Below are 26,704 nucleotides of genomic sequence, written 5' to 3' on the forward strand. Positions count from 1 at the left end.
ATTGACTGATGAAAGACTGAACTCAGGTTACGGACACACACTAAAAATAATGGATGTCAATGAATTGCTGTGTTGTAAATTTGTTGAATGGACTAATGGAGGTGTTACTTTTTTGTACACATTTATTCATGGTTTACCCGTGTGTGCATGTGTGTGTTTGACTGCTAAATTACTTTCTTACCTCCATTGCAGAGCCCCATAGTGCCATGTCCTGTCCATGAGGCTGGGGAAGGTGCTGTGCGTGCGAGTGTGTGTGGATGTGATGACGTGGGTGTGTGTGTGCGTGGTGTGTATCCAGCATTGCTGCCTGTGGTGGGTACAGGGCACTGGGCACAGAGGGGAGCGTGTGGGGTCCGGGGTACCCTGCCATCTGGGGGTACAAAGTTACAACATTAGGCTGTTATTAAAGTTCTGGTTTGATTTTTTTGCTTATGTCTTTGCATACCTACATTTTATACTGCTGATGGAATATTATTTAAAAGTAAATTATGTAGTTAGAATTATAATAGAATTAACTATTTACCAAAACTAAACAACAGCAAAAAACACTAGGTTAGTATAGTCTGTGGAGTTTGTCTACACACCTGGTAGTGTCCAGGATGCTGGGGACTGGGGTAAAAACCTTCACTGGATCGAGGACTGGGATAGCCTGGTCTACTCGGCTACAGGCAGAAATCGAGAGACGAGGAGAAAGGGAAAAGAGGGAGGAAGAATAGAGGGAGAAATACAGAAAGACAGAGAATTATGCTACGATGATGCTTGTTCATCTTTTTCTAAAAAATAAATGTTGAAATCAGGGGACACTGGGCATTCAATCATCCACACACAAACCACCAGGAGCTGTTTGTGTGGCTGGGTTAGCTGTCACTGAAAACAGGGTACACCCACTGGGCTGCAAGTCCAGCAAGCTGTTAGTTAAACCAGCACTAACCACTGTCCCTGTGTTACAAACACAACATCCTTGGATCACTGGCATAATCAAAGAAATATTACCAGGCTACTAATCCCTGAAATCTCTAGGCCGATGTGTGATACACATGTGTAAAATAGTGTGTTACGTTGCATGTTCACCAAAGACTTCACTGTAAGGCATTTCTTCCAAATTGTAAATAAGGATGTACTCCTGCTGACCGAATGAAAGACAGAAGTGTAAAATATGCATAACAAGTGGGCCATCTCCTGTTGTGAGGCATGTAATTCTCTCTAATCCATGTCATCTTATAGTAGAGAACAGTGAGTCAAATGCACAGCTCTATTCTATTATTTTCTATTCTTTGTACATGTAGCTAAAAGCAGAAGTGCTTGGTGAACCCACAGCCTTGTTTCTTCTGGTTTCTGGTTGTTGGTTGAAATGAAGTTGTTAGAAGTTGATGAACAGTTTTCCCCCATTTAGAATGACTGAAGCCATTTTTCTTATTGATTTGAACACAGACCTCATTTCTGGCACACAACATTGTTATAACCTCTACCTTCCACAGTCTCTCACAGTAGCTTTCTCTGGACCACACCTCCGACAGCAAGACAGACATAAGGACAAACAGGGAGAGAAACAGACAGCAAAGGAATATGGGAGGGGAAGACAGAGGGAGACAAGAAAAAAAAAGGAAAAAGTAGGAATGGAGGGAAAAGCAGAGAAGACAAAGAAACTCAAGACAAGACAAAAAAAGGAACTTCAAACTGTCAGACACAATCAGACAACAGACAGAAACATTCAGCATGTTTGTGAACATGCTCAAATGTGAAATGCCACACTTCCACACATTCTACATGAGAGCAAAATTATAGTATGGTACAAATCGGTTTTAAACAGATTCACAACCCTGTAGTAGTCAATACATGAAGAGTGACGTTTTTCTGGGAATATCCAGTTTAAAAATAGAAAGATAAACACAGGGACAACAGCCTGAGAGACTGTCGCTAATAAGGCAGGACTGTCACAACAGGATATGACAGAAAGTGGACGTTTATATCTGGAGAGTTTTGAATGAAGACACAATTAAGAATAAACAATCAAACAGTTGAGTTTAAATTTCTGTTGCTGTTGTGCCATTTGCAGGCAAAACAAGTAAATGCAGCAGTAGCAGTTACCATCAACAGATATGCCAAGACATCACATCTACTGGCAAAGGCAGTAGGGAAGAGGCCATGAGTTTATTTTATAGTTCTTTTTAAGTTTTTTTTTTTTATGTTTTCTGCATGTGAGTAGTGGTCCCATAGCATAATTTGTGCCAAAGGTTGAATCCACTTGTTTTGAAATGCCAAAAAAAAAAGAGGTACACAACTCACATTCACATTCAGAGTTACACATTCAGCTAGACTGACATGATTTTTATTATTTTGCTGTAACATTTTTTATATAAACCTTTATTACTTCTTACTAGCCGAATGTTAATTATTATTATGTTGGGTTTAGGCTACTAGCTGAATTATTATGTTGGTGAAAATCCTTTTGCACCTAACATTGAATTGTTTTTCCATCATCAATGCCATCCATATATATTTCAACCACACTGCATATTTTGAATATATTCCCTGAAATAGGGTGGTGTTACAGCTCTGCAAGAGGATCAAACCCTTACTCCAACCATCGTTCCATTCTCACCTATTCTGAATTTCACTAAAACTGCATGGCATTAATCAAAGTATCTAATTAAATCATATTGCGCTTATGTCAACTATGGTTGTCATGTAATGGACATTAAGGTAAAAATAATAATGTGGTTGCGAGTAAAGTGAATTAAATTAACATAAGTAGCAGAAAATAAAAGGCCTGAAAATTATATGTATTTTTTAAATTAGTTTATGAGGAATTCAACCAAAAATTTCCATTGGTGGCACAATTTCTCTGTAAAAATGTGAGAGCAGTGTTTATTTTCCCAAACCAGTGTTGATCAATTTTGATCAAATCAATTTTGAGTTTAGCATAATAATAATAATAATAATAATAATAATAATAATAATAATAATAATAATAATAATAATAATAATAATGATAATACAATTTTAGGTACATTAAAAAACTAATGTCAAATTATATTAATAAAAGTCTTAACACCATTGGTTTAAACACCAATGTTCAAGATTTTTATGGTCTCAATGACAAATTAAAAGCTCCACAACCTCCATAAAAAACAGACACATGGGTTTGTTTTTTAAACATCTTTAGGGTGGTAGCAAACAACCTGCCTTCAATGGTCTGGACATGGTTCAGAGAAGTTGATGGGAAAAGTTGTGTGCGTAGTTACAGGGAGGTTTGGTATTTGGCTGGCTGGCTAAAGGTTAGTGATGGAGTACAGGCAGAGGGAACTGAGAGGACTCTGTGTGTGAATAAACGAGGGAGGCAGGAGAGACCAGTGGAGGCCTCCCACATGACTGCACAGCAAGGGGTGGGACTGGGGGTTAGACTCAAATAGCAGTGGGCTGTTGGGATTAGCTTGGCAGTCTGGGTAAAATCTGGTCAAGTCCAGGATTTTAAAATTAGAATTAGACTTAGGCTGGATGTAGAAGGGGCATTTACCTTGGTGCGGCAGCTGCTATTGCACAGGATATCTGAATTATTGTGAGGTGCAGAAAAGAGGTTTGTTTCAGACTGCGTGGACAGGCTGGGATGAGATTTGGTTTCAGGATTTAACTTAGTGTTGTACTGAGGAAAAGAGCAATCAATGTAGGTGATGCATTTCAGAGAGAGTGACTTAGCCTGATGAGTGGGAGAAGAGGAAAAGTGATGGGGAAATTGTAGAGATGATAGGTAGAGTGGGATATTTGACAGGTAAAAGGTTTTGGTAGACAAAGGATGAAGGTTTGCAAAACAGAGGGAAATCTGTGAAGCAAAGCTCTGGTTTTGATGGCAATGGTAGTGAGGAGAGAGGGGAAAGACACTTCAGACTGAAGGTGGGCTGCAGGGAGGGGACACAGCCAGCTGCAAACAGAAGAACAAAGTAGGGGAGGGACAAATGAAGTAAACAAACAAGATAGAGACATGTAGCAGAAGGGTGTTAAGAGGCGGGGATGAACCAGAGCACAGACAGAAATTTTTACTATTTAGCCTTGGCTGAACTATTAGTGAACAGACTGTTTCCTCCCAAAACAACATTCTGAATGATTATTCCCGTCAGATTAAATTAATAATGAGGCATTCATTTATGTTTGTGACAAAATGTTTTGGAAAGGCAACTTCATCACTGAAGCCTTTAAAATCTAACTTCCCAATATTGTAAACTATTGTTCAAAACACATGGCTGTCACCAAAAGAAGCAGTTAACATATGCTAACAGCAGGGCTGGGGGTGATGGTGAACCAGCAGCTGGGGTAACAAGCTGGGGACTATGTTACTAGAGAAGATGAGGGTGGGGTTCAAGAAGTTGTGTAATGAACATTATGAATGGAGCAGCTTACTGTATGTTACAACATTCAATAATGCAAAAAGAATCAATAATTATTGCATATTTTTTGCATTTGAAGAGCTTTTAATTTTCACATGATATGGGACTTAACTACGCACATCTGATATTTCTTGTAAAAAAAGCCTGGAATCAACTCCTAAAACCTTATAATGAGAAACCCTCGCATGGTTTCAGCTATAATTTCACTGAGTCAACATTGAACATGCACCAGTAATACAGTGCATGTTCAAACTGTCTAGCTGGTACATATTGTGAAAAAATGAATCAATAGTTAACAGATGAATCTTGTGCACTTAAGACATTAATTTAACTGTTTTCATATTAAATACAGACCTAAAAAAGTAGATATACTGTAAATATATCACAAACCACATGAAACCATATCAGAGAGGCTGTGAGTGAATGCATGAGAAAACAGTCAATGTGCTACCTAAACAAATAAAAAGACTTGACATTACCCATTTCTCTTGAACAAAACCACACCAACAAGAAAGAGACACAAGCACGTGTGCTGTAGTAGTATCTTACTTTGGGTGGTGCCTCATCAGACCCTCCAGCGTCCCAAGAAACGGTGACCTGCCTCCTCATCTCCATTCTGTTCCTCTCTTTCTGCTGGACCTTCTCTTCCTCTAATATAGTGCTGGAAACAAGGGGAAAACCAAAATGACACAACACTGCAAGAGTACTAGTGTTTTTCTATTGAACTTTATCTCATTTAATCTAGGGAAGCAGCAAAAAGCAAAGCTTATACTGTAGGCGAGAAGCAAAGAAAGAGTAATACACACTACTAGTATTTGAAATCCCATTGTTCTTTAGTACAAAGGCTAAAGTGAACCAGCTACAAAATGTGCTACAATGGTGCAAGAGGAAACACTTCCTACGGATTTTTTAACCTCCTACTAGAAAAATGAAAAGCACCATGAACCCACACGCATTGTTCCATGTTTCCAAGTTTCATTATCACACAAACTCAGGCATACAGAGTATTCCTCGCACAGTCCAGAGGAAACTACAGTGGAAAGACAAACAAAATAAAAACTATTCCTTTTTTTCCCTCCAAATGATTAAGTCAATCCTCTTACTACAGAAACAGATAAGCCACTGTCATTACTTTGAATTTCAGCTTCTTAAAACCAAAAACAAACTTTGAAAGGTCTCTCACCAACTTTCAGTAGTGCTGGAATGGTCAGTTGTTATAATGTTATATCCTTAAAAAAAAAGTTCAGTTTCAACATTCACTATTACTACCTCTATTACTGCTGAAATGATGTATGTGGCAGCAATTTAAGTACTTACTGAAAAAAGCGAACCTCACTTTGAGGTTTTACAAATTCCCACGCCCCTAACTCAAGATTCTTTAGGTCTAATGTAGTTAAAGATACCACACAAAATTAACTCGCTAAAATTACTCACTCTGACTTTTTCCCTGGGAAAACTGCTTGCTAAACCAAATCGCGATTCCCAGAGGAAGAGGCCGCGGCTGAAAAGATGACAGTTTGACAAAACAGAAAACTGAAGGGTTCAAGTATTCAACGTGCACCCTCTCCACACACTGTCTTACATGTCTTTTCTTAACAAGGGTGTGAGCTATTTCTGGTAACATCATTGCCCTCCTGTTCTGTTGTCTCCTATCGTGTGTGTGTGCATATCCTTGCACCTGTCCACGTCTTTTCCATCACAAGACACATTCACTCAAATCGGCATAACAATATCAGCATTGAAATTAGATTTTACAGTAGAATAAGCTGTAGAAACAACACAGAACACCACCTAATTAAAATGTATTAATTTCAGTCATTGGTTTAGTTTGCATCATTTGTCAAATCATGTCAATCTGACTATCTGACTTTTTCCTCAATTAGTGCTGCTGTTTAATTCTTTAAATAAAACAAAAAATAATAATATTCCACCACCTGAGAGCGACAAATTATAGCCACTACTGATGACCACTGAATAGTGACATAACATAACATAATCCCAGATTACATTTAATACAAACAGTTTCTGATCATTTTTAATCAAGTTCATACTAATACATCTATTAACTTAATAAATCTATCTCTAAAATATGCAGCTAAAAGAGTTATTTTACATGACATTAGGGTTTTTGAGGCTATAACTCTGTGTGCTCCCAAGACATCATATCTATTTCACATTGGCTATTTCCCAGCTAATAGTGACCTCAGAGGTCCTTCTTAAACACACACACACACACACACACACACACAAAACCAAAAAATTTCATCCAATGTACCAAAGGGGATGACAAAAAATATATATTATGTAATACCCATTCAAAATGGCAGCTCTAAGACTGTTTTAGACAGAAAGTACCGTTACACCAAATGCATTTCTCATTCTTTTTTTGTAATTAGACATCATTTAGATCAACAGTTTTCGTCTTGTGACTTTAGGGGTCACCACAGCAGAACGTGTTCCGCACGGCATGAGTTTTGTGTCGCATGCAGGGACGTGGCTGATTGGGGTGGGATTCAAACCCGTTGCTTTTGCATTCCGACCCCATGGTCTACCACTGATCCACCAGGCCCCCCAAATAGACAACATTTAGAAAAGTCTAATTTGACAGAAAAGCTTTTTAGAGAGACCATACTGTACCTTCACATGTAGCCAACCCAACAGAACCCAAGTATATCCAGTGACCTCTTTTAGAACAATAGTGCAGCCTCTAAAATAATGACAATCCAACTCCACCAACCACTGATATTCTACTAAAGGCAAAAAGATATGTCCCACTTCTCCTGGCAGAGTGATACAAATATGCTCTTCAGCAGCTGAACCAAACTCCCAGATTTGAGACCACCTCCCCAAAAAACACAGTCGTCTTCTTTATTGGAATCATATAATCTGACTAGTAGGAGCCTTGCTCTGCTAGCTTTGGCCATGGGAGGATGGAGCTACAGAAGTTTGCTTGTCTTTTACTTCTTTTTCTCTGTCTACCCCCCTCACACTGTTGGAAAGCTGCAGCTCCTGGCAGCTGCACACTGTGTAAACATGCATGCGCACGTACACACACACACGCACGTACACGTACACACACACACACACACACACACACACACACGTTGGTCCTCTATCTAGGAAAACTGTAGTAGTAGTAGTAGCAGCTGAGAGTTGCATATTTGGCAAGAAAGACCTATAATTGATATTCTAATATAAAAGCTGGCCAAACCAAAAGCAAACCAATTGTACAACCTTATATAGCATGGGTTTCTGCTATTAATAGTCAGTGACCACAGTGAACATGGTCAATATTGACATGGTTTCCAAGATACTGGATGAGGCACATTAGGGGCTCCTCATGTCTGCTTTATCTTAAAATAATATAACCTCTTAAAAAAATGCTCGTAATTTTGCCAGCTTCGCACCCAAAGGGTTTTCATGTGCACATGTGGATTCAGCCCATTAAAACACAGATCAACAAACATACTGTACATGTGTCAGACTAATGTGCCAACCGTCATGGTTAGGAGGGGGAAAAGGTTTTTGGAGCCAAAATATGAACTTGTGATCAGGAGGACATTCAGACAAGGTGAAAGAGTTCATTAGGAAAGAATAAAAAAAGAGAGCACAAAAAGTTGAGTTTAGAGAGAGAGTAGAAAAATTAGGAAAGCTGACACTGAGGGAATTAGAGTAGAAATCATGGTGGTATTGTAGGTGTAAGTCATGCTGGTTTTAAGCAAACTCATAAAACCACAGGAGGTAAGCATGTTTTCATACTTTCCTGTTTCTGTGTGCATAAGAGAGAGAAAGAGCAAGACAGAGTAAGAATTGTGCATGGTGTAAGTAACAATGATGGCATCTTGCTGTGCTGCTGATACTTGCCTTGTTCTACCTGCGTAAGAGGCTGAGATTAAAAAAAGTTTTCAAGTCTCAACACTAACAATGCGTTGGAAAAACATGTTACGTGGACTGATTTATTTAAATTTTTTTCCCGGACGAAATCAAATTTAAATGACAGGCAAGAATGACATTAAAGCCTGACATGTTTGCATGGCCTTATTTTATACTCTGCTACTGTACATTAACCTCTAAAGCAGCAATTCAAAATTCTATTCTTTTTTTAATACGCCCAGCAGCATTCTTGTTTAATGATCTAACCTACAATGACACCAAGAGTCAATACTTACACATAATTTCCAAAAAACTACAGGTTTCTTCATGTCCAGAGGATTCTGAATTGTTGACTCACGATGGCTGGGAAATGATCTACCTTTCTAGGACAATGTCTCACCCATGTTATGTACTAATACTGCAGGAGTCGAAATTGGGGGGCCTGGTGGATCAGTGGTAGAGCACTGGGTTGGGATGCAGAAGGCCGGGGGTTCGAACTCCACCCCACCAGGTGTTGCCCCACCCAGCCACCAAGGACCACCTTGGTGCTTGTCCTGAGCCCAGATAAAATGGGAGGGATGTGGCAGGAAGGGCATCTCAAGAATTTTAAAGCCTGTAGTTATCTTAAACACCTACAGTGAATATAACTTGTTTAGGTAGCTGTTCTAAACCTGAATTATTTATATTTAGTTGCTGCAACTCTACTAAGACTGACGTAAATCATAAAACATCTCACTTTTATGGAGTCCATTTCTTACTTTACTTGTTTGGTAATATAATCTAGTTCCTTCTTAAACCGATAGTGACAAATACAGAGAGTTTTCTTGTCTTTTAAATTAATATATTTCTTAAGTTCACAATCTTCTAAGTGCAATTCTCCGCCTCTTTAATAAAACATATCATAAACGGTTAACTGTTTTGGCCCTTAGTAGTATGAAACTGCATGACTACGATGAAGAATGCTGGGGCTTTTGGATTGCCTAACTCTGCCTTATCTGATCACTACATGTCTGAGATGTTGTCTCTTGATAGATGGTCTCTCTCTTTCCAAATCTGTCTCTAAACAAAGCTAGTAACATAGGAGTGATGTATTACCTAACAAGGAAGCAAGGCATAACTGATATTTATCATTTAATCTCTGTTATCATTACATCTTTGTTGCCATTCCAAATCTAATGTCATTAGCCCAAACAGGTAAGTGCTGTCTTTGAACAGCTTTACTGTAGAACTTTTGTATTACATATTTGCACAGATGATTATTGTATTTTTCAAAGCTCAAAAAGTCAGCATCTTAATATCCTCCCTGTTTCTAGTGCACTGGCGTACAACCTAAACAATGAAAACAACATCACCGTCCCACTAGTTACAGACAGACTGCACTGAATTTGACACTGCTATGGAGAAGATATAGGCGTAAGCACTTTTCTTCATTTAAGCGCTGTATGCTTTTGCCTGCATGATTAATACAGACAGATGGTGACACCTGCTGTTAGTAACACGTAAAGAAAATGCTTCATCTGGAAAACACGATTTCCTGTGGCACATTTTTTATCAAAACAATGAACTGGAAAATAGCAAAGAAATACCTGCAGATTTGAATCATATATAATACATGATAATTTAACCTTCCAGCATTTACAAGATTAATGAAAACATTTTGAAGACATATTTGTAGAAACCACACAAATCTTTATGTTACACTCATGATTATGTACCTCAGTTGGGTTTTGAGTTCATTGAAGCGCGGTCTCTTGCTGGGATCATACGACCAGCACTTTGTCATCAAGCTGTAGAGAGTAGGAGGGCACTGAGGAGGCATCGCCAGTCGTTCGCCATTTTCTATCCTGCCTATGACGTCGTTGTTCTTCACACCCTGGAAAGGCTTGATACCGTACATAAGAATCTCCCACATGCAGACACCTGTGGAAACAGAAAAATAAAATTGCATTGAGTCATCTATTGAATACTAAAAGCTGCAAATAGAAAAAGATGCTGCAACTTTAAAAAACACGAGGACAAAAGTGAACGAAAACAGCACAAACTCAAACTTACCAAACATCCACACATCACTGGCTGTGGTAAATCGTCTAAAGTTAATGGATTCAGGAGCCATCCATTTAATAGGCAGTTTACCTTTTGAAGCTGGGAGACAGAAAGGAAGCAAAATGAGATACACTTCAGGGACCAAGTCTTATGAGCACTGAATAATTATGTATATAAGTAACAAATAATGACTCTTGCATATGTTATGGCACACTAAAGAAAGTTAGATGGGGTTGATGAAGAATGCCTTTATGGGTGCACAGCATGTTCATAAAGGGGTTACCTTTGTAATAAGAGCTATCTTCCATGTATCGAGACAGACCAAAGTCCCCCAGCTTTACACAATCGACTGTAGACACCAACACGTTTCTTGCGGCGATGTCCCTAAAGATGATCAAACCAGAATAAGACATTTTTACAGTAATACTGTTAATGTCACTGTCCACACAAGGTGTTGATTTATCTCTTAAAATTATGCTTCTACGAAACTAAATTGCAAAAGCATACAATTCTTCTGATAAACATTATAGTAGTAAATGATTATGTTCTACTGCAACATATTTTCTGAATGAATGAAGTATGAAATTTACTAACGGAGAGTGAGTTATAAGGAGGTGGCTGGGGTGGGAGGTTGATGACTAAGTGCAGGACTGTCATACCTGTGTACAAAGCGTTTGCTCTCTAGATATGCCAGTGCCGTGCTGAGTTGATAAGAGTAGAGAATGAGAGTGGCCAAGTCTAGACTGTACTTCCTCACCTGCAGGAATGACCGCAACTATGGAGGACAGAAACACAGAGAAATAATGAGTGATTAAAAGAAAAAAGACTGACATGCAACATGGAAAATTTGCGCGGTTTTATGAAAGAAGCTGTGCCATGGTAGGAACTACAGTGTGTGAGAAATTTAACATAATGTATAGATAATGTACACCCTTATACTATCATATGTCATTTTTCCACCTCTCCGAGTGTGCAGAGTTCCATGATGATCCAGACAGGATTCTCTGTGATGACTCCCATGAGCTTCACAATATGAGGATGGTCAAACTGACGCATTGTCACTGCAGGTAAAAAAGAGAGGCAGAGGTCAGCTTGCATGTTTTTTTTTTTAATACTATACTGTGTAATGGCCATTTTACAGATTCTTAAAAGTAAAGAATAATAGTCAGGTAACATTTGACAAACTGAACTAACATGCTTCTTGGAGAAACTTTTCCCTGACGCTGTCTGATGTTGAGTTCTTGCATGTCTTCACTGCTACGGACAGAGCTGGGTTCTCCTGCAAGAAAGAGGTAGAATCAACCCTCAATAGCGACATTATGACAGAATAATTTATGTACAGTACAGCATATTTTGCTAATTCTTTATAGCTCAACAGACACATGTAAAACTTTCTCCATCACCTGTTGCAATTAAATACAATGAGTTAAGGAACTGTTAGTATATCGTAGTTATTGAGTGGCAGACCCATCCTGTAACCCTTGTGCCAAATGTATATGAACATTTACTAAGATTTTTAAAATTTATTGTTTTTTTTAATTCGCTTTACAAATATAAGCACTTTTATCCCACCAACATTTTTGAGACCAGACCTTCAGGTTCTCTCCATTATAACTGGAAGTGTGTAATGTCACTAAAGCACAATGAAACACATACACTCTATTGGATTGCATTAGATTGTATGGGTGCAGCTAATCAAGTGGCCATTGCATGTATACTGGACTTCATGACAAACTTGATTTACTTAGCAAAAGGAGGTCTGTGGTGACAGTAAGAGAAACAGCTAAACAGGGTCTGAGAAAGATAGACTACACACCGGGCTGATGTAGACTCCTTGGTGGACGTCTCCAAACTGTCCTTCACCTATGCAGCGTCCCAACTCAATACAGTCACGCTGAATCTCATAGTCCCGTGCTAAATACACAGTAAACATGTAAAACACCCAGATACAAACATAAGACCAGAATATAAACAGAGTTCAGAACTGACACACATCAAAAACACACTTTCATCTCTTAATAAAATCTTATATTTACCAAACCTGTCAGAGAAATTTTCAGTGTGCAGGCTTTGCAGAAAAGTTTAACTCAAAGTGACAAAAGTTATTATTTAAAAAAGATGCTCTGTTGCTCTGGAAAACTTTCAAGCACACAGTGTTAAGCAAATTATTACATTACTTTGTGAAACATTTGATGAGTTGTTTAGTGGTTATTTGAAATACAATAAATGAAGTAAACTCAAAGATGCTGACTTTCTAAATTAGTAAAATTAATCCACCTTCTAGCTCTGACAAGCTTGGTTTTATAGCAATCAGCATAGCCCAATGTCAACAGCATGCAACAATCAGCAAGCCACAGCCAGACATGCTGTGTAACATGGTATCACTTAATATACTAACAGGAATCTCTATGTTTTGTCTAATGCAGTATGGATAAAGTCAGGTGGATTTAATAACAGTGGAACACAGTAGTTGGCAGGAGTTAAAAACTTACATACTAATATAGGACCAGCGTTAAAGTGCTGCCCACTTTTTTGTCCAAAAAAAAAAATAAATAGATAAAAAAAAGGATAAAAAAGTTTATCTGTAAATGCCCGGTTTTCATAATTTCTTTTTTTTAAAAACAAAAAGTCAAAATGTCTTTACATGTTGACTTTTGAAAGGCTGCTGGTTTGCTCTGCCTAACAGACATTACACTGTTGACCTGACCTTGTCCATTTAATCAGCACATGGATATAACACACATAAAGCTTTGTAAATTTAAATTTACAATGGACAAATCTCTCTCTTCTATTTTATAATCATCACTATTGTAAAACGTCCATTTTTGTGTAACTTTAAAAGACAATTATTCCAGCTGATAAAATGCCTGAATGGGGAGTGGGGCTATATGTAGAAATAGGCTGCAGCATTTTGTATAAAAAAAAAGTACAGTTGGCCATAATTAATGCTTGAGTACTCTCCCTCTAAATTTTGCCCATGTAACCTGATCTTAAAAAAAAACACAAGCATTATGATTAAACAATGGAATAGGACAACCCTGTTTTTGTTAGTGGTTTGGGTTTAAAAATGCATGTATATATTATTGATATATATAGAGATCAAAGTTGTAAAAAGGAGTCAACATGCCTAGTTAAACAATATATAAAACTGTTGTTGTTGCCCAGAAGATTGAATGGGTTTCCGGGGCTGTGGATTGCTTGCTTTATTATAAGCTTTTCTAATTCATATATCTGAAATTGACTTTGTTCCACCTTTCCTTTAATCATGTCCAACAACTGGGACTTTACTGAAGCTACCACCAGTTTAGCCTAAACCGACAGCACATCAAACATCAACAATGAGGGGTCAAATCAAGACAGGGTACAGATACAGAAATAAATTCTGAATTTTATTTTACAGTTGCAAGCAAACAACAAAAAAAAAAGGATCACAACAACCACCAAATTAAAGAGCCATCACAATACATCCAGACCTTTGGTATGTTCCAATCATTACCTTGATCTAGTCCATAGTATTCTGGGAAAATTGATTAGTGATAGGAGACACAAATAACTAGCTGTGAGTACACAGATGCATAAAATATTTCTGCAGTTCTATTAATTCTGTCAAAATGTTATTATTCATTATTGATTTGATTGTAAGTGATACAGTGATACAGGTGAGTTAGAGGTACTATGTGTGACTTTAATATATACAATGTCCTCCATAATTATTAGGACAAATACCCATCATTTATCTTTTTTCTTCTGGTATCCTAAATTTGACATGTTTAATTTTAAGAAAAAAAAAACATGTGGTTTAAGTCTACATCCAAAGATTTTTATTTGAGACCACATTATTTTGGAAATTGTCATTTTATGTAAAGTCATCTCATGTTTAGTACTTTGTTGCACATCCTTTTCATGCAGTGACAGCTTTAAGTCTAAAACTAATAGACATCACCAGTTTATAGCAGCTAGACTGCTATAAAAGAACAAAAAATAAAAAAAATAAAATGTTCCAAATCACAAGGATGGTGTCCGGGTGAAACCATGCATCGCAAATATTATGGTGCAGTATTTATTTAAAAAAAAACTGTAATTACAAATTGTATATTATGAAGTACAGAGACAAATTAATACATGATGGGTCTGTTTTCTTAACATTATAGAGGACACTGTAGTTATTACCAGAGTGTCCCTGATCATGTGAAGAAACTCACTCTTTATTATTTAAAGCATTCTAATATTTTTGCCTGAATAAGATTAAAACAAACACTTATACTGTTGGTCACTGCTAGCTTCTGTAAAAAAAAAAAAAATCTTAAAAGTTTTTGAACTAATACACATGATAAGCTCCAAATGTACCCATCTTGCAGCTCGGAAACATGGTGTTTAACAAAATCAAAATGGACACTAAAACTGCTCACTTTAGATATAAACAGCAAAATGTAAGCTTTGCTGGCTAGTGTGTTTTAGTGTATTGATCTAACTTCAAAATCAGTCAGTCAGTCATTTACATACCTGAGAGCCATGCAACATGTTTAACATAACAGCAAAATTATTTAGCTACATATGTATGCAGATTTGCCTTACTTTCTTTCTCTGTTAGGTTTGTGTATTGACATGGGTAAGTGAAAGTGAAGTGAAAGCTATAATTTATGAATAATCAAAAAGCAAAGCTGTGTTGGAATATAGCCGCATAGAAACAACATATGCTTATGATACCAAAGCAACATTGTGAGGCAAATTGACTTTGTCAGTAAAAATATTTTGCTTAACATCCCAGATGCATTGCCCGTTCCGTTTCCCATTTCCACTGCCTCCAAATGTTGCATATTTGGCATCACTGCTTAGTGTAGCAGTGAGCTGGTAAACAAGCAATACTCAGCACAGCAATTTTATCGATTATTGTTTACAGCGTACCGAAGTCTAAAGACCACATAAACCTCTACATTGATTTAGCTGTAAAGAATACCATCTATAATAACGATCAGCACAACATGGAGCCATTGGAAAGATGTTCACTGTCATGTAATTACAGTAGCTAGATGATAGGTTAAAGCAGCAAAAGAATCTGTGATCCTTGTGACAGCTCATACAGGAAACAAATATAGCTTGCAGGCCTAATAATAATAATAATAATAGTGTTGAATAATAGCGTTCAAGTGGCTTCCCTTTTTATGTACTGTATCATTATCACATGAAAACATGGAAAATGTTGCAACTTACGTGGGTGTTGCATTTTGTAATGAATTGTGTTTTATAATGAAGTCCACCTGTGTTATAGAGTGTGGCGGTAGTATGAGAAATTTAAAGACGTTTTTCACGCTACACAGTAATATGTATTTTGTTTGCTGTTGATAATTTATTGTGCTCTTAATTATAGTACATGTTTAGTAGGTGTTATTTTTAAGAACCAAAAGTTGAAACATTTCCAAATGAAGCACTAAATGCTCCTGCAGAATTTGCCTTTTTCCAAAATTAAATAGGTTTCGCTTTTTACTCAAAGCTCTCAAAGAAATTAGCTGGTTGTAGAGCCACCACACAAAATAATTAATGAGTAGAACAACATTTTGATTAAAGTCAAATATTTTCACCATGGAGTTAAATTACATCATTTATAGTACTACTTCACATACAGTCAGGTCTCTTAAAGACCATTAGGGCTCTGACCATCATCAAACCCAAACACATAGAAACAAATGCTTGCATGCACAAACATTATGCTACACAATATCAAACAAAAGCTTGTCAATTTTTTTCTCCACTTGTCACGTAAGCTGCCTACAGTGTTTGTGTGCATGTCTGTGCCTACTCACTTGAAGGCATGGTGTAGGTGTCCTCCTCATCTATGATCTCAGCATAGTCATCAGTTTCTACAGAGCCACAGAGAGGTAGAAAGAAAGATTAGAGTATGTGTCAGGAGGTGACACAGAAAAAGCAAAGTAGAAGAGTTGACAACAGGGTCAAATCAACAATGAACCCCCCCACACACACACACACCTTCCCCCCTCCCCTACCGATCTGACAAGCATTGAACCTGGAATGTCATTTAATTTACAATCCAGAGATCATCTTTGTTGACAAAACACAAAACAAAGCCGCATCATTAGTACAAAATGATCGGATTCCAAGCTCTTCACAAAAATAATAAAAGAAGTGAAAAAGCCGCCAGTGACAGAAACACACCATTATCAAATAGAAGTACCTTTCCAAAAAACAGTCACCATATCACACTTTAAACACATGTACAACAATGTGATCCTACTAAACAGCTGCATATAGGTAATGGGAGACAGAACAGTACAATGGAAACGGGGAGAGACAGAAAAGAGGAAAGGGGAGGGATGGAAAACTAATTTCTTTTTCCACAGAAACAAGTTGAATCATGGATGGCAGAAACTGTTGCAGGCAGATATAGTGCACACATACAGTTTACTAAATATAGACTCAAAGCACAAATTCCACTATGTTACTAATTTAAGATAGTAAGTAGTTAATAGAAACTGTGTCATTTACCATCGCCACTAGTGTGACCTGTCAAAGCCACATGCAGCATGAAGCATACAGGGAAAGAAGATTAGATTAGTTTGGCTGACTTGATACTATATTCAAAGTAATTTGCATGCAATTCTGCGTAACTGTAAGTTAGTCAGAGGTCAGTAGACATTTTTAGCAGAGACAGAGTGACAGTGACTAAAGCTCTCCATGAAGACATCTGCCGAGACAAGGACTCTTCATTGCACACACAGATGAGGCTTTATAGGGCAAACAGGGAGTACACACATATGCACGCACGCACACACACGCACACACACACACACACACACACACTATATCTATGTACCCTTTATATAACTAGCAATTACTGTCATTAATAGCATTTAAAACAAAGCATAGACAGGAACAGTAAACGTGAAGAAGACAGGGTTTAATACCTGAGACACAAACAGCTCTGGTCCGTACGCCATCTATTCGTTTTTCCATCCTTTTCTCATGATTTGAAACTCTGCAGGAGAGGTGAGAAAACTATTTTTAAGATTTGGTTAAATAAATATATTTTGTATTAGCTTGTCTCTACAACCGAAAAACAAACACATTCTGTCACTGCTTTCAAGTGTCAAACATTATAAATACACACAAGCGCAATATTAGGACTTAAATTCTATTGTTTGTAGTCACACTGATATGCAAAACAAAAAGTGTAAAATCAATAAATTGAAAACACTTAAGACATAAACAGATAAATAGATTTGGTAAAAGGGAGAGATTTGGTTGAGACGTCAACCACTTATGCCTCATGGGAAAATGACAACTTGATTTTACTTGATGAAAAGTCAGTTTACTTACTTGGGTATAGAAGGCAGAGCTCTGTCCCCCTCTACAGAGACCAAATCAACACATGATTTAGACAAAGATCCGACTGACTTCATGTTAGAGCTACAACCATTTTTTTGCAGCTTATTTTTACAGTTATTTTTAGAGTAAGGAGTAGCCAATCACAGACTGGTTATTGAAAGTGACAAGCACAATGTTTCACTTGCCACACTACTGTTAAGACTATTGTTTTAAAGATGATCGACAGCAATTTTGTTCCTGAGAACTTTGTGTACTGCAAGGAGTGTTTGTATTTTCTTTTCTTTAAGTTAGCATTACCATATAACCAATGCAAAAAACAATGGAAAATAACATTTAACCTGTAAAATGCGGCAAAAAAGCCCCAAATATCCAAATGTAGAGGTATAGTAAACATAAAATAACAAAAACGTTGTGGCTCCTACCTTTTTGGACTCTGACAATGAAGGAGTGAGTGGCTGAGGAGACGAGACGACAGTAGCCGTCAATCAAGTCAGCCATGTTTTCTGCTGTAGTCAGGAATGCTGTAGTGACTGTGAGAGGCTACACACACACACACACACACACACACACACACAAGGATTAGTGTAAGCGTAAGACAGGGAGTTGCTTCACAGTGACACAATGAGAGCTTTATTGGGGATAATGTCTTCAACCAGCACACATGTACACTCAAGAACCCTACAGAGATATTATAGATAGAGTGAAGCACACATGCTTTATCACCAGTGCCAGCCTGCTGCAAACACGTTCTCACTCATGCCAACTCAAGTATGCAAACACTCCCATGATCTGTTTCACTCTTTTCCTACATCTGTCCATCTATTAGTTCAGTGTATGTGATACTTAAAACTAAAATACAATGTTTAATTAGCACAAGCTGCACTATGTTTGTTACACATGAACATTATTTCTTTTGCTATTTAAAAACTGTGTAAAAGCAGAACAAACTAAAAAAACGGGATGAGGCTGATGCTTTGATGAAATATTACTTAGAATAAGCTAGTTCTGCTTATCAAAAATTTAAACAACACTGGCAAAATGTGTGTGTGCATGTTTCACCTCTGGAGCTCCTGCAACATTGAGCTGCAGCATGCCCTTTCTGTCCTTCTCTTCCAAAGCAGAATACTGGATGGATTGAACCTGGTTGAAGTTAGCTAAGTGTGTGGGCTAAAGAGACAATGACAGATACACAGACATTTTGAAAATCAGGTCCGATGTAATTTATATGTGGATGCCCTTTAGTAAGCACAGTACAAATTATGTTTTTACATTTTTCATGCAATAATGAACTGGGATGAGACTTTTTGCATCTATTTTAGTTACTATGTACAGCAGTTCCAACTAATGTAATTACATACTTAACACTGAGCACTAGAAAGGTAATGTCATCATGATTGAATTTTGAATGTGCTTATAAAGGCAGTCTAAGTAGGTACAGTACAAGCTCCAATTTATTTTCATGCAAAGAGGGATTTAAGAAATTACTTATGTTTTGATTGTAAAGAAACTTTATTGCACAGGAGTATGCAGCTGTTTCCAGTCTCTTTAGTTGTCCCAAGCTGCAAGTGCTTCCCTAATGAAACTGTTTAGGTTTCTGAACATGTCACCTGGTGATCACATTTCGTTTCTGTTTTGTAACAAAACCAACTGGCGGCCCCCACCATTTAAGGACACTGTATCTAAATTTGGGCAACTGAGGAAACGAGAAAAAAAAAAAGTCCAGTGCAGGGCAGTATAGCAAACCATCACTTTGGCCTTCAAATTTAAAGCATACAGTACACAGTTGCATTAACTGGATCATCCTGTAGTTAAAATGGATGTTTTTTTTTTAAATACCTACTCATAAATTAAGTGCAAATTCAAACTGTACAAAAGAAGTTGTGTGTGTGCACTCACCGTTAAGCCCTTATCTGTGAGGTAGCTGATTCCCTCCTCTGGTCCAATAGCTAACTCTACTGATATTACCCAACTAGACTGGAAAAGGATAGAGAAAGATATAATATATATAAAGAAATAGAGATACAAAGAAAGATTATATATACATTTGTGTATATGTACACACATACATATACACACGCACAGAGCATACATAACAATTTTAATGCTTCCTTCCATTTTCATACTCGATGGCAGATGCATTCTGTAAATAACATTAATATACACTGTTACAAAGAACAGCATGAGAACAATGTTAACCAAGAATGGGAATGCTTACCATGAGTGGTTCTGGAAAGCCATTAAAATTAAAGATGTCACTCCAATCTGCACATTCTCTACCTTTCTCTAGGCTAAGCAGGCTCAAACCTCCTACCCCCTTGACTCTGAGTGGATGTTTAGGTAACTATCCATTTTTACATGCAAAATGATTTCTGTGAATTGAAAGTCACCCTACCCCTAAAGCACATTTGAAGCATTCCTTGTCGAAACGGTAGATGGGAGAAAGAATCTCAAAGAACTTGTGGATGCTCTGCTCATCATTGAAATTAGCAAACTGCTTAAAGGTTTGCTGGATCTGCTTTCGGAGAGTCTTAGCCTGATGAAAGGCAGGGAGAAGGAGACAAAAAAAAGTGACAACAGGAGCATAATTAATAGCATAATTAATAACATAATTCCAAATAACCATTAATTAAGCCATTTAGCCACATATCCATTCAGTCATCAACTTGGTGTCCAGTAAGTCAGTCACTCTCAAAAAGATATTACCTTAACCAGCCCAATAAGCAGCCCTAGCACTTTTACAGAAATGTTTGCCACAGTCACTTATGTTATTTAACAATGAGGCAAGTGTTAGTGACTGCAGGCAAGTTAGAAAAAAACATAAAATCCCTGGCTTTCTGTAGAGACCATGGTTTAATCTCACCTTTAGAGAGTCTAGCAGGCTTTTGGGGAAGAACCTTCTTAAACCAACATCTTTCCTAAAACGAATCAAGACATTAATCTTTGAATATCTGAAATTTTCCTTCACACAATATATTACATTTTTTAGAAAAAATCTTACTCTAGTAACTCGTAGTTAGATTTCTTATCCAGAGCATTGCCTGGCATCTCTCTAAAGAACCTCCTGTAGCAACAAAAAAGATATATGTGGTATAATCAGCAGAAATTTGATTCAATTGTTAACTTGTAGTAAAAAGATATTCTGGAAAATTTGAACAGTGAAGACAAATTTATTTGAATATTTTTTTTGTCACACCCTGGCCTAAAAGCTAACATGCATGTGTGCATTTGTTTATTACCTGATTTCCAAACAGCCAAGTTTCAAAGCAACATCTTGATCCACCTGATCTGCTATATGTTGCATGTAGTCACTCTTTACCTGGAGAAACACAGAGTAGCAGTGCAGCTTTTAAGTACAACATTGCTGTAAATACAAAAAGCTAAAGGTTCAATGCCTCAAAGGTAAAATGTGCAAATCCATAGAGCAGTGTGGTTATCACTTCAATGTACTCTTTTAAGGGTTGCCTGCCTTGTTAGAAGTGAAAGAGGTATTGCAGAGGTTGTAACAGAACAGATGGTGCTTGACAGAACAAGTTTGTGGACTTTACACATATAATTTAAAACAACAATAACATGTTATTGTCACTTGTGTTGTTTTCTTTTTTCCTGCTTTCCTCACCTGGTGATAGAGGTAGTTGAGAGAGGGTTTGTCTTCAGAGAAATGGCTGAGGTAACCTTTAGGCAGGTATCGTATCCGCAACTCATACCTGAAAATAACAGAGAAAGTCTGGTAAATAGCCACACAGTACTCTGTTACACCCACACAGAAACACAGGATTGAAAAAACCTATACTAACCATATTTTATGCCTCCATAGCTGCCTGAGGCATCAAGACAGAAGGAGCATGCTTACTCACACACAGCTGACACATATACAGACCTCGATAACAGACCCCCACTCTAGCCCAGTTTGTGGTATAGAAAGAAAAGCATAGTTCTATCAGTGTTCAAAATTCAATATTTTATCTTTAGAAAAACAAACAGGCAAAGTGTTATTTATTAATTGTAAAATGCTTTTAAAAGCTTATATATAAAGCTTATCTATACATCTGTTTCATAATGAAATATATGCCTGTAAAGAATAATGAGTGTAGTGAATATAAAAAATTGGCAGTCATATAAGTTGATACACACCAAATCCAGCTACCTGTTTTTAAGTAGGCAAACCATACACCTTAATAAATGTTAATTCACTGTTAATGTTCATGCACTGTCCTGTTAATCTAACAACATTTACTAACATGTCTCTTTTCTCTCATTGAGAGAAATTAACGTGTTTGTAAATGAAAGAAAACCTTTATGTATCTGAGTGGATTCTGTGTATTTCTCTTCTGCGGCAGCTTGCCAACACAGTGGCTTGAAACTGAAAGATGCCCTTTCTTCTCACTAGGTTACACCCTGGTGGCACAGTGAGAACGCAATGAACTGACGGAGAGTGAACTTTTTATGCCATGAACCATAATGAGATTTGTACTCTTACACTTGGCAGTCAGCTGTGTCAAAGAAGCCCTCAGATGAGCCGTCATTGTTTAAAGTGATATTATGCTATGATTGATATTGCAGGGGACTATATGAGAAATAGGTCAGGAGAGTAGTAAACTCTGCACTACGTTTGATGCTACAGGCCTGTATTTAGATAACAAAAGGAAAGGCTGGATGCAAAATGACTAAAACATCATTTTTTAATAATGAATAAAACAAAAAGAATGTGAGAAAAGACATTGATGTTTGAGGTTAAAAAAAAGAGAGTTACGTATGGAAGGAAACACTGATGTGACACAAGGCAGAAGGATGTAAAGAAAGATTGAGGTGAAAAAGGGGGGAGTGTGAGCACACAACACAGAATGAGAAAGAACCTAAGAGGGAGCAAAAGAGGAGCAAGATCAAGTCAGTGCATCCCCTGGGCTAGTGCTTCTGTTCTAACAATAGCTTGGCAGCAGCAGAAGCTCCTGTGGCCATGCAGCTCTGCCTCAGAGGACAGCAGAGCAGAGCAACAACTGGAAGAGCTGCTGTACTGCATGTTAAGGGTGTGAGCAACTTGTTCATCTTGAATTAATTTCAATTTTAATAACTTAATAGCTTAAACTTAATAGTTGCAAGTGGGGTAAATTGTTAGAGCTGTTAACAATGTCAATGGAGGATGCATAAGCTCAGCATGAGCTGAAACACACAGACAGTTCTACCCTTTAATGGTATATAAGGCAACTACATGAAATAAATGTATATAATAAAGCTTTACATTTCTAAATTAAGCAGTACAAACAGGAAAAAGTGCAGGTCATGTGCTTTTCAAATGAAGGCTGTACTATGCCTGTATTCACAAACAGGAGATATGGATGGATGAGGAAACATGATATATAAAAGGACTTTAAAATCTCAACAGAGTCAAGACTGCAGAGCTAAGAGGAAACTCAATATTAATTAGTTGGCTGTAATATTTTATATTGCTTGTATACAGTATTCATTTTCTTAGGTCCTATTCTGGGCTTTTTTGACAGTATAAAGTGGTTTCTATTGACCATATGTTAAATAGCTTTTGATTGTAAGGCTTTTGTGCAGTCTACCAGGTCTTTTAAAGATGACATGTTTATTACAAGCCTCTTGTCCTCCAATGAAAATAAAATACTGCAGAAGAACCAGCACCTACCTATCCTAAATGAACTCTAATTGTGTTATAACAACTGTAAGGTCCAGAACTGCTCACTGTCCCCAGCACAATGTCTATGCAAATGTAAACCTCCCTTTCTAGTACTTATTGTGGAAAAAGACAGGCAGGGAGATAATGGAAAGTGTTAACAGACAAGTTTAATCTAGTAGTAATTATACCTCCACTCCTCCTGGGGGTGCAGTTTCTCGTACTTCTCCCTGATGTGAGACACGCCCAAATCAGGGTGTAACCAATGGACAGCATCAGAATGCAGATGAGTAAGACGGAGACCCAGAGATGACACACAGCGCAATTTGTGAATTTCTGCTATCTTCTGAATAACGCCCTGTTGAAACAAGGATAAATTTAAATAAAAATGTAAGAGGCAGGGGAACACTGGGGGTTGTGAGAGGAGAAACTGTAGTGAGTTTACCCTGACATCCGTGGCATCTCCATGCCGGATATTACTAGCCCAGGTACATGGTTCACTGTTTGTCTCAAAGTAATGGAAGATCTTGAGAACCCGGTCCATGGAGCCTGGGGCTCGCTCTAGACCTCCTGCAGAGTTGCTGGTGCCTACACTAGGAGCACCAGGCATCCCAGACCGGGATTTTACCCCACAACCACCCACTGCAGAGTGATTGAGGTTGGATTCCAAGTAGGAAGACGATGCCATGCCTGACTCAGATGCTCCTGCTGGGGCTAACTGGCCATCATATTCTGAAGAGACAGGAAGGACAAGAGGATACAACATGACGTCATAGTTGTAAATGAGATGAAAATAAACACTAACACGGAGTTTAATTTTAAATATATATGAGTAAGTATGTAAATTAAAATTAAAAGAAGTTTTATTCCCAATTACTCAAGTACAAGGAATGCACATTGGAAATATTGAGGATCCTCTTCAGTCAGGTAAAAGTAAAAAAGGATAACATAAGTGTAAGAAGTATCAAAGCTCTATTCTAATAGAGAAAATAGTAACTATCATTTTATATTTTACTGTATTATTGCACAAAGTAACTTGGGGGCCTGGTGGGGATTGGGTTAGGATGCAGAAGGGGACAGGTTCGAATCCCACCCCACCATGCACCAAGGGCCACCCTGGTGCCAGCCCTCGAGCCCAGACAAAATGGGAGGGTTGCGGCTGGAAGGACATCTGGCATAAAAACTCATGGGAAATAAATGTGCTGAACACGTTGTGCTGTGGCGACCCCTGAAGGGCAAACCTAAAGCAGTTGATTTGATTGCACAAAGTAACTTATTGCATGATGCTGTACATTTTAAAAGCAGTATTTCAACTGATAAGTCCATGTGGCCCTACTACTATACAGAATTTTATTGTGTAGGATATAGCACAGAATAATTAATGTGGTTGTACACCATTCTCTGTGACAGGGAGTATATTACATCATGTCATCTGCAATCACTGCAATCAGTTATTAATGATTCACATCCAGTGTGTGTTCATACTCTCTGGTCTGTGGTGTCTCATGTTGTATTATGCCACCTAAGCAGAGTGTCCTGGGTGCTGAGGGTCCTTGAGGAGTGCTTGAGTTTTGTTCCTGCAGTATTCAGAATACAAGGTCTCCATGGAAGTAAGAGGGGATCCAATAATTCTCTGCAGTCTTAACCACCCGCTGGAGAGCTTTCCTTTCCCATTGTGGTGCTGCCAAACCACACAGTAATTCCTCTGGTCAGGGTGCTGTCCACAAGTCTTCTGTAGGCCTGTGTGAGGAGTCAGCAGCTCAGTCCCTCTTTTATCAGCTCTTGAATAGAGCCATTGCAGGATTTTTTCACGGTAGTTGTGAACAACCTTAGGTTTCTCGAGATGTGCAATCCCATAAAATTGTGGCCACTGACCCTATCTACAGCCAACCCATTTATGATCAGTGGGAGCCCTATTTCCTGATAGTGAAGGGACATTCATGAACGATCCGGTTCTTTTGAATGGCTTGTAGTTAGGAACAAAGGGATCCGAGTCCTTGATAGACATTCTTTTGGAAAAATTTACTCTCTGTTCTGAATCTACTTCCTTCTCGTTTAAGTAAACAATGAGAACCAGCTGTGGAAAAAGTTTTCCACTTAGTTTCTTTAAAAGCAGTAAGATTTGTAGATTGCTTTCCCTAAATGCACCAGTTGCTATATCCTCCCTGTCTCAGCAAGTGAGTGAGAGAGCAGCGGTGGTCAGGTGACATAGTAGATGAAAGAAGAGAGCAGGTGGGAACAGTCCATAAATCTGAGAAATAAAATGTTATTTTCTTATTGTTTCACATCAGTAGTATTGGAGAACACAATCAAACATTGTCACACAAAGTCCTGTGTGACTGCAACTTAAAAGCACATTTTTCCTGTCTGCTGCTCAATGGCATCTTTCCTCTGCAGCTGTGTGTGTGTGTGTGTGTGTGTGGTCCACGGTCAGACAGACACACAGACCTGAAACTAGATGCATGTAATGTTTACAATGCAGAAAACTGATTGACTCTTTTATTTGTATTTTTTTTTCTCATTGTATTGATGGGATGTTTAATTGTAAATCTGATCAAATTGCGCACCAGACAAGAATGGGACAGCATTCCTCTCCTCCTGATGAAACAAAGATTGAATGCTTTGTCCTGAATAGCAAGTATAAGCATAACTGTACCATAAATAGTTGCTCTGCTATAGGTTTGGCTTTAAAATTTGGGTAGAAGCAGTACAGCTTGTTACTGCTTACCGTTATTTATTGCTTTTAAATATAATTATTAAAAAAAAAACATTCTCAGGGAGATATATATATATATATATATATATATATAATTACAACTGAAATAATAAATGTTCTATACTAAACTGACTGTAACTAATGCTTTTCATATAAGAATATAAAGATCAGATATTTTTGCTTTAGCGCATCAATTACTTCTTTTGTCAGATTTATACACCTCAATGAGTGGAGCTACTTAAAAATTTTATTTTATTTGGGGTGACATGAGGCAAGAGATTCTGCAGTGCCAGAGACTGACATAATGACAAATGGCATAATGTTATAACGAGATTAACAAAAGGGTAAATTTTAATGTTGATCAGGTAATTAAGGCTTGCCACCACTAAAGCAACCAGTAACAATCAAGTGGAAACCTAGTTTATAACCTTACTTCACTTTTACTGTATGATTAATTTATAAGGCTACAAAACAATTATCGTGTTTAATACATACACACCAGTACTTCCTATCCCAATGATTAATGGAAACTTAAAATTAACACAGTTCTTTTAACTGATGAAATGATTATGCTTGCTCATCTGCCAAAGACTAGAATATATTTACCTGCCATGAAAATGTTTCAAAAGATCAAACATCTTTTAGAGAAACGTCAATTTACTGGCACATGTACAGTACTGAGAGTACTGACGGTACAGGCTGCAGAATGGAGATTTT

The 26,704-nt window shown here is 37.6% G+C and overlaps 1 protein-coding gene across 10 annotated transcripts in view; it reads right to left on the reverse strand.

Annotated features, from left to right (window-relative positions):
- Positions 1 to 26,704, reverse strand: part of LOC137130130 (focal adhesion kinase 1-like) — a 53,366-nt gene that overhangs the window by 11,667 nt on the left and 14,995 nt on the right. For 6 of the 10 annotated variants that reach the window (XM_067509894.1, XM_067509893.1, XM_067509887.1 and 3 more), the window contains 25 exons: positions 23,717 to 24,003; positions 23,463 to 23,629; positions 21,256 to 21,343; positions 20,876 to 20,955; positions 20,638 to 20,700; positions 20,500 to 20,554; positions 20,032 to 20,172; positions 19,536 to 19,613; positions 18,699 to 18,806; positions 18,062 to 18,179; positions 17,631 to 17,661; positions 17,219 to 17,289; positions 16,800 to 16,817; positions 16,100 to 16,156; positions 13,795 to 13,815; positions 12,115 to 12,212; positions 11,493 to 11,577; positions 11,259 to 11,359; positions 10,958 to 11,073; positions 10,582 to 10,682; positions 10,308 to 10,397; positions 9,971 to 10,175; positions 4,932 to 5,043; positions 585 to 662; positions 182 to 370 (listed from right to left, as the gene is read on the reverse strand). In XM_067509894.1, the coding sequence (XP_067365995.1) occupies positions 182 to 370; positions 585 to 662; positions 4,932 to 5,043; positions 9,971 to 10,175; positions 10,308 to 10,397; positions 10,582 to 10,682; positions 10,958 to 11,073; positions 11,259 to 11,359; positions 11,493 to 11,577; positions 12,115 to 12,212; positions 13,795 to 13,815; positions 16,100 to 16,156; positions 16,800 to 16,817; positions 17,219 to 17,289; positions 17,631 to 17,661; positions 18,062 to 18,179; positions 18,699 to 18,806; positions 19,536 to 19,613; positions 20,032 to 20,172; positions 20,500 to 20,554; positions 20,638 to 20,700; positions 20,876 to 20,955; positions 21,256 to 21,343; positions 23,463 to 23,629; positions 23,717 to 23,959 (2,514 nt within the window). In that variant the 5' untranslated portion in view covers positions 23,960 to 24,003. Of the gene's footprint in view, positions 1 to 181; positions 371 to 584; positions 663 to 4,931; positions 5,044 to 7,019; positions 7,265 to 9,970; positions 10,176 to 10,307; positions 10,398 to 10,581; positions 10,683 to 10,957; positions 11,074 to 11,258; positions 11,360 to 11,492; positions 11,578 to 12,114; positions 12,213 to 13,794; positions 13,816 to 16,099; positions 16,157 to 16,799; positions 16,818 to 17,218; positions 17,290 to 17,630; positions 17,662 to 18,061; positions 18,180 to 18,698; positions 18,807 to 19,535; positions 19,614 to 20,031; positions 20,173 to 20,499; positions 20,555 to 20,637; positions 20,701 to 20,875; positions 20,956 to 21,255; positions 21,344 to 23,462; positions 23,630 to 23,716; positions 24,004 to 26,704 lie in introns of those variants that run through there. The other 4 variants (XM_067509889.1, XM_067509890.1, XM_067509891.1 and 1 more) reach the window with 4 other exon arrangements.

The sequence above is a fragment of the Channa argus genome, chromosome 7, assembly GCF_033026475.1.
Source record: "Channa argus isolate prfri chromosome 7, Channa argus male v1.0, whole genome shotgun sequence".
Classification (NCBI taxonomy): domain Eukaryota; kingdom Metazoa; phylum Chordata; class Actinopteri; order Anabantiformes; family Channidae; genus Channa; species Channa argus.